We start from the raw sequence: 16,112 nt of genomic DNA on the forward strand, positions 1-16,112 counted from the left end.
GATGTCATTCTGCACACCAATGTTGTACTGCACCATTATTTTTCTGTTTGTGGCCTGCCTGTTAGCTTGTACGATACTTGCCATTCTCCTTCGACCTCTCTCACCAACGGGCTGTTTTCGGCACCAGGAACGCTGCTGACTAGATGTTTTTTTGTTTGTCGCACCATTCTTGGTAAACTCTAGACACTGTCGTGTGTGAAAAGCCCAGAAGGGCAGCCGTTTCTGAGATACTGGATCTGGCGCGCCTGGCACCAATGATCATACTACGCTCAAAGCCACTTAGGTCACTCGTTTTGGCCATTCTAATGTTCAATCAAACAGTAACTGAATGCCTCGATGCCAGTCTGCCTGCTTCATATAGCAAGCCATGGCCACGTGACTAAGAGTGATGCATTTTCGTGAATGGTGTGGTGTACCTAATACACTGGCCACTAAGTATACATGCCAGTAAGCCAACAAGAACAGTTGGCTAACCATATTAGAGCTAAGTATCATGTAGGCAATTGCTTTCAAAAGCAGCCTACATTGCAGATTCTCATGGGATGAGAAATAAATATCCTTTTCTATTTACTGTAGTAAACTATCATTCCATGGATATCCACCTTTCATAAAATGTACTATGTGGAAGCTCGCTAAAGCACTCTGGAGCATCGTTTTCCTCGGCATTCTCGTTTCTGTTAACGTGCTGTTGCTAAGAGACCAACCAGTCTTCCTCATTCTCACTCCCGACTCCCACACACTCAGAGCGAGCATGTGTCCTGTCTTTCACAGACCCCTCATGTGATGTTCAACACTGTAAACTCATGAAGCGTGGAGAAAAGGGGGTTGGGGTAAAAAAGAGGTCCCTACCCAACCTCATGGTGCTCCTCATCACAACCCCCCCATTCCTATCTGGTGCACTGTAAAAAAAATAAAAAAAAATACATCTCTCTCATAAGAAAGGTCCTTGTTTTTTTAGTGGGAGAGAAATCAGGCATTTTCTATAACCATGATTACCTACCGTATGTGTTCAAAAAGTGATTTGCATTATTTTCTCTAAAGAAAATTAACTACTTGTAATTCAGGAAACAATAGAGAACAATTAGTAATGGCGTCTTTTTGTCGGCACAAATGCCACCATGGCTCGTTCTACAAAACCTATAGGGAACTTAATGGAATTTTTGTAGGATTTTTGGATAAACACGGCAAAAATAAGATCTGTGGTTAACACAGGCTTAAATCTTACACGTTTTGTCTATGAGATAATCTTCATCAGCTAACGTCACTTTGTGAATTTTAAAACATTTATGTAATAACAAAAGCAGATAAAGGTGTCATAATTCATAAAAGTCATGTTACCTGACTGATATATCATAGAACAAAACGTATAAGAAATCTCCTCAGCCTGTGTTAACCTCAGACCTTTCCCCCCCCCAGCGTTTATCCCAAAACCTTATTCTTTCCCCATTGGAATGGCTGAACGAACCAGTGACTCATTTCTGTTTTTAGGGCTACAAGCTCTGGCAAGCTCTGTCACTAGGAGAGCTGTCTCTAGTTGGCCTAGCATACGGGACCCATTCGACATCCAATATCTTCAAAGGCCAAAAATACAACTTCTCAATTATTCATGTGTATGTGGGGTTTTGACACTCATGCAGGTCAGTGGCACATAGGGAGGATTGAAGGCTACTCCTGTGCACATGGAGTTAGGTCAGCAGCTTTTGTAACACCTGATGGCTGTAAGCAAAATTTAAATGGCAAATAACTAGAAAGAAAACCTAAATATAATACATTTACTGAATAATTTATGCCGACTAAAAAAATGTACTGAATGTTGAATATGTATGCCACTTACCGTAATCACTTTCATTTGCCATTTTATTTTTGTGTCTTTCTCCTCCATTGCCCATCTGTAACCACCACACAACCTAAATCATCCTGGTTAGATAATGGATTGAATCGCATATTAATTGACTAGCATATGCAAATGTTAGCTGCCATTGATCACATGGGAAGTGAGTACATTAATGATGAGACCTATAGAGGTTTCAAAATACTCTATCACCATGCATCCCTATATGGTCTTCCTTTATAATGTTGGGAACTGCAGTCTGTCATCATAAATAATAACAAATTCAACTGGTTTCCTCAGAGTTAATAATTAGAGGAAAAATACAGGCCAGTTCCATTAGATCCTTAACCATTGGTGTGTATATTAATAGTAAACACTGACACTACTTAGTCTACAGAATGTTTGCAAGAGTTAAGCAAACATGCACCTCTAAAATGTCATCTCCAGCTCTGCAGAATAGTTTTTGTTGATGTTTGTACATGACTGTACCTACAATTTAATTCAAAGCATGAAGAAAAAAAAAATGTCAAAGGATGGAGTGAGAAAAGTTCATAACATTTATTTGCTAGTGTGTTGAGTAATTTAACTCAAGTAAAACAAGAGCAGCAGGAGGGGGAAGGAAAGCGAGAGAGAGATGGAGCAAGGGAGGGAAAATAAAAGTTATCTTATCAGTTCAATGGATGAGCATTTTGCTCTGCTTTGAACCACTTTTCAATCCCTGTGCCAGACACCCCTCCTCTCCAGCTCACAGTCAGAGCCGAGTAGGAGGTGTTGAGGCTGAAAGTAAATTGGGACTGTAACTCCTCCAGGCTTGCTAAGCTCAGCGTACACTCCAAAGCTTCCTGCCATGGCTTACAGCAGTAACACAACCACATTTCATTTGCCATGATTATACAATATCACATTTTGTGTCCAATCTACTGAACGAGCACATACCTGTCTCTAAAAAGAAATCTACGGTGGAGGAACATTAGATAGTATACCAGCCCATACAATTTGTAGATGCTGCACATAAAAAAAAGGCCAATTGTATTTGTTGCAATGTTTTCTATATACTGTCCCTGTTCTTCTAGGTGTAAATAGTCCTGTATGGGTACAGTACTTCGACTCGTTTCCCCTTTTTATTTGCAGCCTCCCCCTAAACCAGTCGCCGAATGTGAGACAAAGCTTTGACAAAGCCAATTATCAGGTTGGTGATGGCACCAGTGAGTCACTGACAGATACCGACAGTGTGATTTACCTGGAGGTGGCTGGTTCTCTAGGGAACGGTTTCAACTCTTGGAAGATGAGGCAGACATGTTTCAGTATATTTCTGGATGCTTGGATGTACGGATTCTAGATTTGTTGTATGTTTGGCTTATTCATGTCTGACACTAATTTTTGTGTGTGTGTGTGTGTGTGGTATGCATTCACTATATTACCTTACTCATTTCATGCTTATCTTTTAGTAGAAAAGTCACTAGTTTGACTGGGGGTGTAGGGGAAGCCGCAAAATCTGTCCAAATGGTAAGGAATTCTATACGTTAATGGAAACATGAAAGAAATAATGTATGTACTCTACATGAGATTCAGATGCCACCTAGTGGAACAAATACACTGTCACTTGGCATATATACAGTGAGCTTTTATTGAGCAAATATGAATGCAGCTAGATACAGTACAGTAACTGTCAAGATTCTGAATGCTAATAAATGGGGGAAACATGGGATATGAAGTTACATTAACCACACAACCAATGCAATAGAACAATGAGTACTGAACGTCTCAACAATCACCCAAAATAATATCTACAATAACAGTGTCAAAATGACACCAAAAAAAGTTTACATTTGGGTGAGAGAATAATCGCAACCAACTGGGTCGTGAAGCATCCACAACACAATGTGATGAGTATTGTGCGAAGTGAATTTGACCTCATCCAGAAGCTAATTGATTAGCTGGTATTTGATTTTATTTCAAATAGTTGTTGGTTGAAATATCTGACCTAGCCTTCTAAACTCATTTATTCAAGTGTCCTCCTATTGGGGTGAAAATACAAAAAAAAAAATACAAAAAAAAATGGCACACAGCATCATCAGCAGTGTTGACAAAAACAAACATTTATTCTCATGTTATGAAATGCATGATTGAAAGAAAACATGTATTTTCTATTGTAAGATATATTAAAATAAAGCCCAATACGCACTGCAGTAGTACAACCTGTTGACCCTCACGATGTCCAGGCGACTCAGCTATCGGGCCCCTCCGATCTGAACATTACAGTCTGGCTTTGGAATGGTAGTTGGCAGCTTACCATAATCTTTAGAGAACGCATACCTGGAAGACATATCATTGCATAGTACATGTACAACTGTGGCATACCTGTAGGTGGGAGATTGAAGGTTTATTTTAGCTTGAATAAATACAAATAGTCCTAGAAGCTGACCTTCCATAGTGCATCACATAGGTGTAGTCATACGGAGTCATCAAGTTATTGGTTTCCACCTTTCTGAACTTGTGTTCCTTGCCTAAAAGGAGAGATTTAGAGAGAGATTTTTCACTGTGATAAGCCATTAGTATTGTCAGTCTGACAATAGAAATACATAAGCAACCTCTGCTGATGTTCTCTGTGACATCATTGTCCCGGTCGCCACAGTTCTGCTCATGGTGGAAGCCCAGAGCATGCAGGACTTCATGCTGGACCGTACCATGATGGACACAGCCACGCTGTTGACCACCTCGACGTCCCAAATATGACCAGCACCTTAGAGACAGGTGCAAAGCACACAGGCAGTCTCATCTTTGAGTATTGTGTCTCATATTAACAGTATTGTGTTAGGAAAGACAACGACTGGAGACAAAACTGCATTATACGAATTCCCTTTTCACTTGAACGTCTACTTGTAACACACCCATTTCCACCACACATACTGGATGCAGGTAGATAGGTGGAAGGAGATCAGTCCTTTCATGATGATATCTTGCTCCTCTAAAGCTGTAAAGAATGAATAAGACGATTTTCACCGCACTGAATTTAGGACCCTTTAAAATAGACAGCAGTAAGGCGACCATAATGAAAGTTAGGCGTGAATGGCCACTATACAAAATTAATTCAAAAATACACTTACTATACAAAGAGGAGATATACACAGGCACAACCCCATTCTTGCTTTTGGGCCACTAGCAATCTCCAGCCGTGCATGGAGAAGCATTCCGAATCCCAGTTTCCATAGCAATATCTCCAAATAGGATGAGTGTATCATGTCTGTCAATGCCTATGGTAGGAAATAATGGTAAATAGAAATTAGAGTAAAAACATATGTCTGTGCTATGGACAGCATAGTGTACACAAGATCCAATAGATTTGATACACATTCTTTAAAGCAAGATCTTACCTACGTTTTCGTCGGCTGCCTCAGTTACGTCGGAGACGTCAAGATCACTGTCAAACGTATCTGTACCAAAGACAAAAACATTAAAGGCAATCTAGAATAATCATCGTACAATAACTGATTCATGTAGCAGGTTGAATTAATGTTTCAGATGTTATCTTGGCTTGTCTTCTCATAAGAAAATGGGATTCATGGACTACCCTGAGGTGTCCATGTCCTCATTTCCAGTTGTCACCTCATTCAAAGCCTGCAAAAACAAGATAATACATAATTACAATAAATTTAAAAAAATCACTCTCATGTAATTTATTTAGTATGGCAACGGAAGCAGTCATAATATTTATATCTTACCACCAGAGGATGACAGTTTACTGCACATAGCAGTGCTGAGGTATGGCAAAGCATGAAGATGCTCTGGTCCAAGTGTTTTCCCTCTTAATCTAAGAGAGGAAAGAAAACATGCTAATTTTATACAATGTCTCTTAAAACATTAAAGAGTTCAACTATGCAATATTATTCAGATAATCAAATGTCAAAATAAAGTCGTACACATCCAATACCTCCAATGTTGAACAAAAAAAAAGAACATTGTAAAAAGTCAGTCAAGTACCATTAAAAGTATAGTGTGGGTAATATGGAACTCGCATCGTCCTTCTAGAAAGAGCAGTTCAGCACTTACCTGATGTAGGAAAAACTGCAGGTGAAGTGAAGCAGGATCTCCTCTGCTTTTATACACATATGCCGCAAAGTAGAAATGTATTATCTATTAAAGCTTAACCATCAACTAATTCGTTCGAGATAATGGATCACGTGATACTGATATAAAAATGTTTAAAACGTGCGAGATTGTGATGGTTCCTTGGAAGCTAGGTAGATAACCACTCAGCAGTCAAAACATCCGGTAAGGTGCAGGCTACTGTAGCCTCCCAAGATAGGGGAGATCAAATGATTATTTCAAACCTAATTATGGTTAGCCAAACCTGGGTCAAATACAATTGTCAAATACTTTAAAATATTTGACTGGACACATTTTTGCCCCGAAGAAAAGTTCCAATGGAATAGAGTACCAACATTGCAAACTCCAAGCTAAATCAGGTGCACCGCAAAGATATGCATTTGACCCTGATCTCTGGGGTTAACAGATAATTTTGTCAATGCCATAATCCATTTGATGAATAGATACTTCACCAAATAAAACTATTCTTTGACAATATCAATGTTTTGGTTACAGAATAAACATAGCAAAACCATAAATCGATCCTGCTTTATGATTTAGATAGCATAGGCAATCCAAAACAATGATTTATGACACTTTATCATCAACAACACTCTTCTCAGACTTGAACACGTGCAGCCAAAATAGAAAGGTCTGCAGATATGCTCCAAAACAATAACTTTCCTCTAAATTGCCATGTACACCAAGTATACTAAATATTAGGAATACCTTACTTTGCCCTCAGAACAGCCTCAATTTGTTGGGGCATGGACTCTACAAGGTGTCAAAAGTGTTGCACAGGGATGCTGGCCCATGTTGATTTCAATGCTTGCCACAGTTGTGTCAAGTTGGCTGGATGTCCTTTGGGTGGTGGACCATTCTTGATACATATGGGAAACTGTTGAGCGTTGCAGCTCTTAACACAAACCGGTGCGCCTGGCACCTACTACCATAACTCATTCAAAATCACTAACATTATCTTGCCCATTCACCCTCAATGGCACACACACACACAATCCAGGTCTCAATTGTCTCAAGGCTTAAAAATCCTTCTTTAACCTGTCTCCTCCCCTTCATCTACACTTATTGAGTGGATTTAACATCACCTGGTCAGTCTATGTCATGGAGAGAACAGGTGTTAACATTGCGTATACTCAGTATGTATGAAAACGATGGTTTAGTTAATGCGGTTCTCACTATTTCTACATTCATATTCAAGTTTTTCAACTTTAACATTCAAACATCAACTTCACTACATACATCGCTTACAATAAAATGATTTCACAATTCGTTTACATACAATAACCATCATTACTGTAAACGCTGTCTTTGTTCTCATTGTGTTTTGGTTCAACAAACGAACGCCCAAGTCCAATGTTATTGCAAAGCAACTCAGTCACTACACTGAAGGAAATGTATTCTATAGAAATGGTTCTGTACACCACTCCTGGGAATGTCAGGGATTTAAGGTCATTATCAGTGCAAATTTAGATTTACTACCTACTAGAAATGTGCAGAATAATATCCAGGAAGTTCCAATATTGTTATTCCCATGTGACAGATATATACTGGAGTAATTTTATGGCTTGTTTGTTCACTGGTTTACAGTAAATCACCATTATGTTTCTCACAGGGCATGGTTCACAAATGCATGGCTGGACACCGGTTTTAAAAAGTAACCTTAAGATACGTAATGAGAAAATTTGTGATATTAATTTCATAAGACACATTTTATATTCATCTCTAGACATAAGATGGTTGTGTGGTTCACTCAACTCATTTCCAAGCATAAGAATCCATTCAACAATACTACCTGATTATCCTCTCAGGACGAAAAGTGAAAATAATTCAGCTGGTGGATTGGGATTTGATTCAAATGTTTAATTTCTGAAATGTACATAGATTAGCTTGTTACAGAAGTTTCATGTAAAACCCATGTTCACAGTGAGCGCAGAGCCGTGGAGACAGAAATATTTCCATTGCCCTCAAAACACTCTCATAGCTGTACACACCTTGCATCTCACTTCGTTCCACAGGTTTAAATCAACTTACACAAGTCTTAACTCTCCCCTGGTTTAGTTCATATGCAAAAAATTATATTTAAAATTATTTAAACAAGAAAAATAAATTAAAATGCAAATAAGTCTGACTGTAGGTAAAATTTGGAATACAAAAAAAATTGGTAGCGAAATAGGCGATATGGAATTACTCTCATATCCCTCACCTCACATAAGTATGGCTATTTTACCAAAATTAAAAAAAACTAAGCGTGCACAGCAAACCAACGTGGGTTTGAATGCACTATAACCTTAATCTACTAACTATCCCAAACATACCATTACAAATATTAAGTGTATCTACATACTAAACATAGTCGGGAAAATGAACACGTGAAGTACACAACATACCGTAAAGAAACTGCAAGTAACAAGTGAAAAAAAAACTGTGCATACCATCTCATCTTAAATACTTGAAGTGAATTGTGCTTTGAGTGAAAGCTACTGAAATGTCAAACGTTTTGATGCACAACTGAAGAGAGATCATTTCCGCATCCTTGCAGAGGCATTCGTGATCAGTTAACTTGCTATGTACCATCCTGTCCTCCAGGGGTCGCTCATATCGTCACCCAGCCTAATCCACTGCCGAGTGCTGCCAATCACATGGCAGAGGAGCACTCTGCAAACATCCTTCCCTGGTATCCTTTTCGAAGGCACTGTACTGGTTATGTCTCTCACGAAGACTGAGGATAAAGTCCATGGGATGATGACCTCCATTGTTGTTATTAATCCTCTAGTAGTTTGTTAAGGAAACATCAGTTTAAAAAAAAAAAAAATCTTGTTTCATTATACTTGAAATGAAGAGCAACAGCTGTCGTGACTTCAACCCCAAGCACATCCAGTCTTCTGGGGGGACGGAGGGGGGACGGGGGACTGGTTGTGCTGGTGTTGCTGTCAGTAATTCTCATGTCGTCTGTCCTCTGTAGTACCATTGGCTGCATTATTGCCCAGGAAGGGGGCGGGTCATCAGGATGTGACGACCTGGACGTAGTTAGCAGGGTAAAGGCCCACCTCTCCGTTGGCCAGCTGGCCTTTGCACCAGCCCTGCTCGTCCTCCTCACCCATCTTCATTAGCTCTTCACCTGAGTGATGAGAGAGCAGAAAGCACAGCGGACCATGCTTGAATAATAACTCACACTTTCTTCCAGTCCCATGTATATCTGGAATATTCCACGGACACCACCTGTTGTAATGTACTGAATCTGTTTTATTACAGGGACCACCATAAGGTGGCAGCATAATTACCTGTGTACATCGTGTTCTCACCATATCCAAATGGTTGAAATGACTAAATTATTGACATCTAGCTATATCACCTCTTAGTTTAATCTGAGGTGCTCTTCTAGAAAGCAAAAGCTCAGTGTGAGGGCTTATTCCTCCAAAGAATCGCTAACCCCTGCCTCAAATGATTTGGCCTTTTGTGATCCCTCAAGACTGGAACCAAAGTAGACCAAAAGCAAGGCCACAGTGCACTAAGGTCGCTCTACATTGGCACTTCAACTCCTATTATCCAGTATCCACTCCAAATCCAAGGGTGTACGACCCCCCTCTGTGTAGATATCCACTAATCTAGGAGATAGACAAGCACATTGGCGCCCAGTTAGACTGGGCTCTGATGTGGGCTTAGACTAGTTTAAGCTCCACTGGGAGGGAGACTTGAGTGTGACCCCACCAATCAGAGGGGCCTGGCACTGCCTTAACGGCAGTTTTATTTTCACTAGCGTAACAAAGGGCCCTCTAGGGTCGTCGTGATGATGGGAATTAACTGCTAATCAAAATAATGGACAATGTTACCCTGTGCCTTATAGCTGGCAGGAATCATCTAGGATAAAATAACTGACTTTTGTTAAGTCTCTTGACAAATTACAAGTATGGTTCAGTTCAAGGTTCATTCACACACATTGCACAAAACATAATCGTCATGACCATCAATTGCAACACTTACCTGCAGTGTTGACGAGTTGTAGGAGTTTAAAAATGATTATTTGATAATCATTTCGTTTGGCAACATTTATTGCCTTCTTATTAGTTCCATAGCTATTTTGAGTGTTAAACATCCAGAATGAAGATGCGTAACTTCACCCAAAGCTGTAAATACAATAATGTTTCAAACAGGACATCCTACGAAATAATCAAGGATATGTGTGTAAATAAAATCAGACCAAAGGGAACCAAGGCTGATCCTGTACGATACATATCCTTTCCATAACTAAATCAGGTAAGTGGTAGGATTCAAATAATATTACTGCACAGTGTCTTCAAATCTGATGCTCATGTTGTGCAAATCACACTTGTATTAATTCTCCTACTGTTTCTCTTAAAAAAAAAAAAAAAATCATGTTTCTAGACCAAATGAACAAACGGTGAATTAATATCCATGCCACTAGTTTAGCAAGACAAAGTGTGCATTAGGACCAAAGTGAGCTGTGGCTGCCATGCATACATTGGTCCGAGTGTGTGTGTGTGTGTGTGTGTCGATGTCCGGTGACATTAATAAGCATTAGTAGGGATTAATACCTGCTTTAAAGCTCAGCTCATCCGCCTCCTGCCCAGTATAATCATACAGTGCTCTAACTCGTACACCTGCTACCTTCTCTTCCTCCTCCACCCCATTAGCAGCGATGACCTTTTTGGGGATGTCTTCGTCAGACCAGTCTGATGAGTAGTCTTTAACCCCTCTATTGACAGGAAAGGAAAAGAGCAGAGGGTTAGTATCCCTAGGCAAAAAAAAGCTAAACAAATCTATTACTTTGAGTAGTCACACAAGGATGGTATGAAGAAAAAAACACTGAACATGTAATATTCTCTTCCAAACTACACATAGAGGCTGAAACCAGAAATCAAAACAACAATGTCTTATAAAAACGGGCCGTGTATTCTCATGTCACTGTAGCAATAACTAACCAGAGGGTGGTAGCGACCACAGAACTTGTTGGGGGCGGGGGGGGACCTATGAAAGGTGACACTACATCAATATACCTTCATTTGATCGCAGTGCTCACACATTCAGATGAACATCTGTGACTGGTGTATGTATATTAACTGAATATGGAGGTTAAATGCAACAAGAAAAGAAAAAAAAAAGAGGCAAAAAAGACAAGTCCTCTGACTCAGCACTAGTACAAACACTAATTAGAGGCTGCAGCTCTCTGTGGATACAGGAAGTTAACTCCTTGGGGGACCACGGTTACTAAGAACACAAGACAAATACAGTAGCGGAAGCCAAACAGTTTTTCAAAAGCTGGAATAATTGTATTCTAAACACCTCAGAGGTACAGTATACGTCTCCGGAGCAAACCAGCTTTGGAGCAAACCAACAGGGAGTTAAACACAATAATAACTGTCATCCTTTTGTTTGTCATGTTTTCGAAAAATAAACTCTGCCTCATGTACCAAAGTCATAAACATTTTTTTTTACAAATAAAACATGTACTCCTCATAAACATCCATTGTACCATGGTAACAGTGAGTCAGAAAAACAAGATACTCTCCTCCACAACTATTATTCCCGGTCTTTCCTGCTCCATGCACAAGGCAACTATTGTATTATAGAAGATGAATGACACATGTTAACATTGTTTAGTAACTGCCCTAAAGCTGAGAAGACAAGTCATGAATAGTGGTGCAGTCAGACAAAGAGTCATCTCTAATTTGGTACAGAAGCTACTGTGATTGTGACCTGCAAATGACCTGAGAGCACAGTTACCTGGTGGTCTCCTGAGGGGTCTGGGGTGCTTCCTCGCTCGAAGGGACAATGTTGGTCAGGGTGACCACGTCCCCCGCCCGGCTGTTCCTCGCCTTCTGGTTGGAGATGGAGCGGTTTGACTCAGGGGACCACTCCTGGACAAACAAACAAACAACTGTTAATAAAATACACTTTAAAAAAGCATGGAACTATTTTATGTTTTTAACATCCCATTTTCTCACACATACAGAGGCTTCTTCCAAATAGTATAGTTTATTTTCAACATCTCTCACACTGAGTGAAATATCTATTGTATTCATCTGGCATATTGTGTGTTTAAATTTTTTTTAATAAAATGTATCATCAATGTAGTCAATCAAAACCACACCCAAACACCACAAAAAGAACAGCCACCTCACAGAACTGTAAGCTAAACCAAAAATCACCATCCAATGAAAAGTGGATAAAAAATTAAAAAGACGGTGTTAACTGTATCCTCAGTTTCGCCAGTCACATGTTGAGGCATCATCGTTGGGAGGATACTAAATAACCAGAGCGCTTTTGAAGCCTTGTGCTGGAGCCACTACAGAGAGTTGTGTTGCTCCCCAGCCAGGACAAAGGGCCCCTGTGTCCGGGGAAACCAGTGGGAATGCCAAAGGATTCCTAAGGAGACAGGAGAGCTGCCTCATTCTCACTCTCCACAAGCTTCACAGTGGCTTTGCCTGGAACTGTAAACCAATGCCGGTTTCCAGATCAACATGCTCCTGTGTGCCAGCCATCGCCAGCTTTAAATGGATCATTATGAAGTACAGGATTTTTGGTTCACAGTAGCTGTAATTTTCCACAAAACACAAAAATTGCATTTTGTAGCCTCCTGCATGTGCAGTAGAGTGAAGGTGGTGAATGAGGAGCAGTTTTAATGGCCTGGCTTACGAACCTCGGGCCGTGTGTGGGGTGGGTCAGAGCAGGCTTTAGCTCTAAGAAAGCACTCCAGCATTCCAGAACCCACTCAGGTCCACATGTTACACAAGGGCCCATTCAATGTCATCCCCATTTGGAATTTACCAACAGTTCAAGCAAGAGCACAATATGGCTCTATGGAGAAGATTTATTATTTAAATGAACAGTGAACACCTTTTACAACGTTTCTTTACCAGATCATTTGGGTTTCATATATACACTATTTGACAAATCAGTAAACACAGGCAACATTTATTAGAAGCTTATGGTATGCAATTTGTATTGTAACTCATGTGCCCTCAGTCAATAGACAATTGTTTCCATAAAAAAGGTTAGACCGAAAAAAAATGTCCTTTACCTCAAACTGTGGCCAGTTCATGCTCATGCCAGGCCCATGGGTGTTCCTCCACCACCTCAGGTCTTCGCTGTCATTGGCTGCAGTGATGGTCTGGCCCAGGTCATGGTACAGGACCTTGAATCTAAGGGACAAATTCCTCTTAATCACTGGAGTCACATTCTCAACACAATACTGTGGTCAATGAGCAAGATCGCAGCCACACGTGTTGAACTAACGACAACTATGTAATGTGAACATCTTGGGTATGAATACAAAGGATAACAGGCGTATGTGGCAAAATGAAAGCACACACACTTCAAAAAACATTTCATTATAGGAACATAAAATACTTTAAACCATTTTTTTTAAATGGGAGGACATGCAGAGGTCCACAAATAAAACTGAAATCACCATAATATTTTTTTATTTAGCTTTCTATTGGAATGTGTGACTGAGGTTGTTTTTGTTGTGGGATTGGTGGACTTTATCCAGTCAAACCCATAGATCAACCCTTACCGTACTACGCTAGGTTTATCTCAATCGCTGGTAATACCAAGCTATAAGAATGTGGCCAAATTCCACTGAATATTTGTTCAGCCCAACCATCAACAGTGACATGGTCACCTGGCCCTTGTCTAAATAGAGTAAGGACCTGATATGAAAGACTGCTAGTTAATGGACAACACCAGCAGTTGAACATTCACTCCTTGTGTACACATACTGTTGAACAGAAATGTAGGCTAATTCTACAAAGTATTTGCACTATTAGATGCCCACACTCAAAGTTCACTTTTCAATCTATGCAACTGTAAAACATGACTGATGTCTCATCATACCTGTAAGTAGCAAATGTCCAGTGCCCAAGTCAAGATAAATGGAATATATATTTCTTATAAATAAATCTATGAACCAAGATACGTTGTTAACCATTAATAGATGTATCCAGAAAAGAAGAAAAAAAAAAAAGATGACCTCACTTTACTCAAGATATTTCACAGGACAAGGGTAGAGGCACTAGTCAGCAGAATGTGTGATTGTCATACCCATCCTTGCTAGAGAGGTCCAAGTGTGTGTGGATGTCCAGCAGGACCTCCTTGAAGAAGCACAGCCTGTTCTTCTCGGCCTCCTGGGTGATCTCAAACACCTGCTCCATGTCCTCCATGTAGCGTGGGTTACAGCGGTTCAGCTCCTCCAAAGCCTTCTCATAGCGCTCCTTTGCCTGGAGTTAAAAATCAGACACAACTAACTAGAACTCTGGCTTCAGACACAGATCACAGCATCACCATCTTTAAGTGCAAAATAAAAAAAATCGGAGTAAACGGTAAAAACGCATTAGCCATATACACTACCGGTCAAAAGTCTGGGGTCACTTAGAAATGTCCTTGTTTTTGAAAGAAAAGCAAAAAAAAAAATTGTCCATTAAAATAACGTAAAATTGATCAGAAATACAGTGTAGACATTGTTAATGTTGTAAATGACTATTGTAGCTGGAAACGGCTGATTTTTAATGGAATATCTACATAGGCGTACAGAGGCCCATTATCAGCAACCATCACTCCTGTGTTCCAATGGCACGTTGTGTTAGCTAATCCAAGTTTATCATTTTAAAAGGCTAATTGATCATTAGAAAAGCCTTTTGCAATTATGTTAGCACAGCTGAAAACTGTTGTCCTGATTTAAAGAACAATAAAACTGGCCTTCTTTAGACTAGTTGAGTATCTGGAGCATCAGCATTTGTGGGTTCGATTACAGGCTAAAAATGGCCAGAAACAAATACATTTCTGAAACTCATCAGTCTATTCTTGTTCTGAGAAATGGCTATTCCATGTGAGAAATGGCCAAGAAACTGAAGATCCCGTACAACGCTTTTTACTACTCCCTTCACAGAACAGCGCAAACTGTCTAACCAGAATAGGAGTGGTAGGCCCCGGTGCACAACTGAGCAAAGGACAAGTTAATTAGAGTGTCTAGTTTGAGAAAAAGACGCCTCACAAGTCCTCAACTGGCAGTTACATTAAATAGTACCCACAAAACACCAGTTTCAACGTCAACAGTGAAGAGGCGACTCCGGGATGCTGACCTTCTAGACAGAGTTCCTCTGTCCAGTGTCTGTGTTCTTTTTCCCCCATCTTAATCTTTTCTTTTTATTGGCCAGTCTGAGATATGGCTTTTTCCTTTGCAACTTTGCCTAGAAGGCCAACATCCCAGAGCCGCCTCTTCACTGTTGACATTGAGACTGGTGCTTTGCGGGTACCATTTCATGAAGCTGCCAGTTGAGGACTTGTGAGGCATCTGTTTCTCAAACTAGACACTAATGTACTTGTCCTCTTGCTCAGTTGTGCACTGGGAACTCCCACTCTTTCTATTCTGGTTAGAGCCAGCTTGCGCTGTTCTGTGTAGGGAGTTGTAACAAAGCATTGTATGAGATCTTCAGTTTCTTGTCAATTTCTCGCATGGAATAGCCTTCATTTCTCAGAACAAGAATAGACTGACGAGTTCTTTGTTACTAGTCATTTTGAGCCTTTAATCAAACCCACAAATGCTGATGCTCCAGATACTCAAGTATTCTGAAGGCCAGTTTTATTATTCTTTAAATCAGGACAACAGTTTTCGGCTGTGCTAACATGATTACAAAAGGGTTTTCTAATGATCAATTAGCCCTTTAAAAATTATAAACTTGGATTAGCTAACACAACATGCCTTTGGAACACAGGAGTGATGATTGCTGATAATGGGCCTACGTAAATATTCCATTAAAGAAAATGTGCCGTTTCCAGTAACAATAGTCATTAACAATGTCTACACTGTATTTCTGATCAATTTGATGTTATTTTAAAATGGACAAAAAAAAAATCCCTGTTTTTGAAAGAAAAGCTCATTTGTAAGTGATACCAAACTTTTGAATGGTAGTGTACATTTATATATTTTGCCCTGTTATACCATTTTAAATATTTATACATTTTAAAAAAACGTCAGATGCCAGGAAGCACTTGGCTTTGACCTAGCTAATGTTGTTTGGCATGTTGGTAATCTGAGAGAAAGAGCCTGCCCTCCCTGAGCAGACAGAGTGCTTATGGGGTGTAGTCACAAGAGATTAGCTGTGGGCAAGTAAACAGACATAAATCCAGTTTTTCAGGATTTACTGTATAAATTACA

General features: G+C 39.9%; 2 protein-coding genes across 6 annotated transcripts in view; both read right to left on the reverse strand.

Annotated features, from left to right (window-relative positions):
• Positions 1 to 3,434: 3,434 nt before the first annotated feature.
• LOC106586982 (high choriolytic enzyme 1) lies at positions 3,435 to 7,653 on the reverse strand. The gene is given in 2 exon segments (XM_082969924.1): positions 3,435 to 4,605; positions 4,681 to 7,653. Coding segments are annotated over 2 exon segments (891 nt in total). The 5' UTR covers positions 5,186 to 7,653; the 3' UTR covers positions 3,435 to 4,219.
• A 124-nt stretch (positions 7,654 to 7,777) lies between these two features.
• Positions 7,778 to 16,112, reverse strand: part of LOC106587102 (protein kinase C and casein kinase II substrate protein 3) — a 31,485-nt gene continuing 23,150 nt past the window's right edge. For 4 of the 5 annotated variants that reach the window (XM_014175097.3, XM_014175096.3, XM_014175095.3 and 1 more), the window contains 5 exons: positions 14,000 to 14,175; positions 12,978 to 13,098; positions 11,681 to 11,814; positions 10,492 to 10,652; positions 7,778 to 9,056 (listed from right to left, as the gene is read on the reverse strand). In XM_014175097.3, the coding sequence (XP_014030572.1) occupies positions 8,941 to 9,056; positions 10,492 to 10,652; positions 11,681 to 11,814; positions 12,978 to 13,098; positions 14,000 to 14,175 (708 nt within the window). In that variant the 3' untranslated portion in view covers positions 7,778 to 8,940. The remainder of the gene's footprint in view (positions 9,057 to 10,491; positions 10,653 to 11,680; positions 11,815 to 12,977; positions 13,099 to 13,999; positions 14,176 to 16,112) is intronic. The other variant, XM_014175098.3, reaches the window with a different exon arrangement.

The sequence above is a fragment of the Salmo salar genome, chromosome 26 (assembly GCF_965601325.2).
Source record: "Salmo salar chromosome 26, fSalSal1, whole genome shotgun sequence".
Lineage (NCBI taxonomy): Eukaryota > Metazoa > Chordata > Actinopteri > Salmoniformes > Salmonidae > Salmo > Salmo salar.